This window comes from Sipha flava, unplaced genomic scaffold (assembly GCF_003268045.1).
Source record: "Sipha flava isolate LNK unplaced genomic scaffold, YSA_version1 204_pilon_pilon, whole genome shotgun sequence".
Taxonomy (NCBI): domain Eukaryota; kingdom Metazoa; phylum Arthropoda; class Insecta; order Hemiptera; family Aphididae; genus Sipha; species Sipha flava.
Window position 1 is genome coordinate 16,917 of NW_020272803.1, and position 2,898 is coordinate 19,814.

The 2,898-nt window shown below is 33.7% G+C and overlaps 1 protein-coding gene across 2 annotated transcripts in view; it reads left to right on the plus strand.

The window, feature by feature from the left end:
* The first annotated feature begins 658 nt into the window (after positions 1 to 658).
* LOC112682463 overlaps positions 659 to 2,898 on the plus strand; it is a 242,905-nt gene continuing 240,665 nt past the window's right edge. Inside the window, exon 1 of one of the 2 annotated variants that reach the window (XM_025553067.1) lies at positions 659 to 1,096. In XM_025553067.1, the coding sequence (XP_025408852.1) occupies positions 1,070 to 1,096 (27 nt within the window). In that variant the 5' untranslated portion in view covers positions 659 to 1,069. The remainder of the gene's footprint in view (positions 1,097 to 2,898) is intronic. The other variant, XM_025553065.1, reaches the window with a different exon arrangement.

Consider the following 2,898-nt stretch of genomic DNA (forward strand, 5'->3'; position numbering starts at 1 on the left):
TTTTGAAACCTTGTGTTTTTGTCGGCAAATCGGAAAATTTGAATGATTTGAAAATTTGAAAATTTGATGGAGTGATATCTGATAAAAAACATGTTTTTGTTTTTGTGCGTTGGACTGGATCCGGCCAATTGTGTATCGGTAAACTAGCCATAGACCGATTATAGCGCTAAACCAAAACAATATAAATACATAGTGTTGTTGATAAATCGATGTTAAACAATAATATCAAAATAGAAACTGCAGCGGATTGTGTTATGATTTCTAATCGAAATATTCAAACGATTCGCTGTGCCGTCCGTACAATGATAATAACAAAAAAAAAAAAATTATTAAAAACGGTGTCTGCGTAAGAGTTAAAAAAAAAAAAAGAAACCTTAATATTATGTATATTTATGTATTTGGACGTAGACCAAAAAATGCATGTTGAAAATCGGTGATTTAGTTTATCATGCACAGTATGGTTGTGGCTATGGATCCGTCGTGCGTTCATCGCGGGTTCGAAACTTATAAGTATACGTAAATAAAAACGTCTCGGGGTCCCGTAGAAAATTAAGAAAAAAAAACTGTTCATCGAATCCATATTATTAGTATTATTTTTGTTTGTATTTAATTTTTTGTTCCTTCCCACCTTTCTATGGTGGAAGAAAAAAAAATGGGGGTGGGGACAAAAATTCGGTGTTCATGCGCACATGGCCCCGCAAAACCTCTTGTGTACGCACGAGACGTAACGACGAGGAGCCGTGTGCGCGGAAGTTTAAAGCAGTAGCGCAGTGATGCCGTACCCGTCGAATCGTCCGGGACGATACGCTATTCCATCAAATTCTTACGGGAAAAAAAATCACTCTAAACGCGTCGCGATCTCGTCGAATAGTTGAGTCGCCAACATTACTGTTTACCGTCATCGCGTAGTGCGTCGTTATATTCACATAATTTTAATAATATTTGTCGATTTCCGCTGTTTTCGCCGTTTTTCGGACGTTCTACAGCCGTCGCGCAAGTTTTTAATTTTTCAATCGTCATGCCACTGTAGCCGTGCGAAAACTAATAGTCGGCCGGCGGCACGGGAATAATGTATTTTCCAGCTGCCATATTCCGAGTGAGTAATAAGATTATAATATTTTATAATGATAATAATAATAATAATAGTGAGAATAATAATAATAATGATAGCTAATAAAAATGATAATAATAAGTACTTAACAAATTAACAATAACAATCATATCGAATTATCGAATACGATTTTTTTTAGTTTTCTACGGCTGTTTTGAACAGTGAAATACTTCCAATTTTTTACCACGCCATAAACATTTCATTTTTTTTTTTTTTATTAAATTTTGATTTTTCAAAAAACATCATGCAACGGCCGCTATAACAATAATTAAAAAAAAAAAAAATTACCAACTAATGTGTCGGACGAAATATCAAACAAAAATTCAATATCGAAACGAAATCGCATTCTATAAACCATTTTACAGTTATTGAAAACCGTTTGAATAAAATAATAATGTTTAAAACGTATCGAATCAAAAGCGACGCGTATGAAACGTATGCCCACAATTCGTTGATGAGACTGCGTATATCTTAGTAAAATGATCTTATGTCTGCATTATAATGACTAAACAAAATGCATTATTCGCACCTTTAAGTAATCATCGCCGTTCCGTGCGTACGATTACAACAAATATTTGTGTATACAATTGTAAGGGGCATTGAAACGGTTTCGCCCCCGAGAAGTAGGGGTAGAACGAGAATTCGACATCAATTTAACAGTTTTCCACGGATCAGCATGAAATGTTTGTTTAATTAAAACGGAAAATAAAGAAGAAAGAGCCTTTTAGAGATTTTTTTGCTACTGGAAAAAAATAAATATATAAAAAGTATATGTATACGTACACATAAAATAATGTAGGTATTATATTATGTACACGCATGAAACACGGTATATAATGTTTAATTAAAAAGTAACGGAAAGCGAAAAGTAAATACATTTCGTCGCGAACCGAATAATAATAAAACGACGGAATCTCTGGGGGGAAAAAAAACGTGAATTACTGTACTGCGACCGCTGTGGACAGTTACGCATAAACATATTTTGTTTGTGTGTGTTTAAATATATCAGTGTTTAATGAAAAGTGTTATCGTTGCTCGGAGACGCTGCCGATATCGAAGTTATCGAACGCGTGTGACTCGTTCAAGTCATTGGATAATTATTTATTTAATTCGGAAAATCGCAACCGGTACATTTTACGAGGGAAACAAAAAAAAAAAAAAAATCGTAACAATAAGAGAGCGATGAATTAATTAAATTAATTAATAACACGAACTCCATAGTTATAACAAACCTTAATGGTTTTTCACGTTTTAATCGTGGACACGAAAACGAGACTACACCGTAACGTACGGTCCTACGTCGGCACAATTTGTTTGAAAAACAAAATCTTATACATATAAATACAACACTATAATGAATTATGCAAATTACCTTTTGAAATAAACGTCGTGAAAAATTCATAAATTTTTGATTAACGTCTGCGACAAAAATTAATGTATACAGACGGTTTCCGACATGTTGGTCGTGCAATGCTTTGTTTCGTTCGTTGAAAATAATAATGATGTATGGACCATTATAGTTTCCAGAAAATAAAACGATATTCACACAACCTATAACTTTTTATAATGAACTTCGGTCATCTTTTCATATTTTTTTTTTTTTTTGTAAACAGTTGTTATGCGTTTATTTATATTATTATAATATTATATTTTATTTGTTAGCCCGCCGCCGCCAGTTTTGACCCTCAGCCCATCGCGGTGTAAAACGGATTACGGGTTTTCCTGTAAGAACTATTTTGTATTCGGATGCATAGGCAAATCGTGTGCGGCATCACGTTTTTATTCCA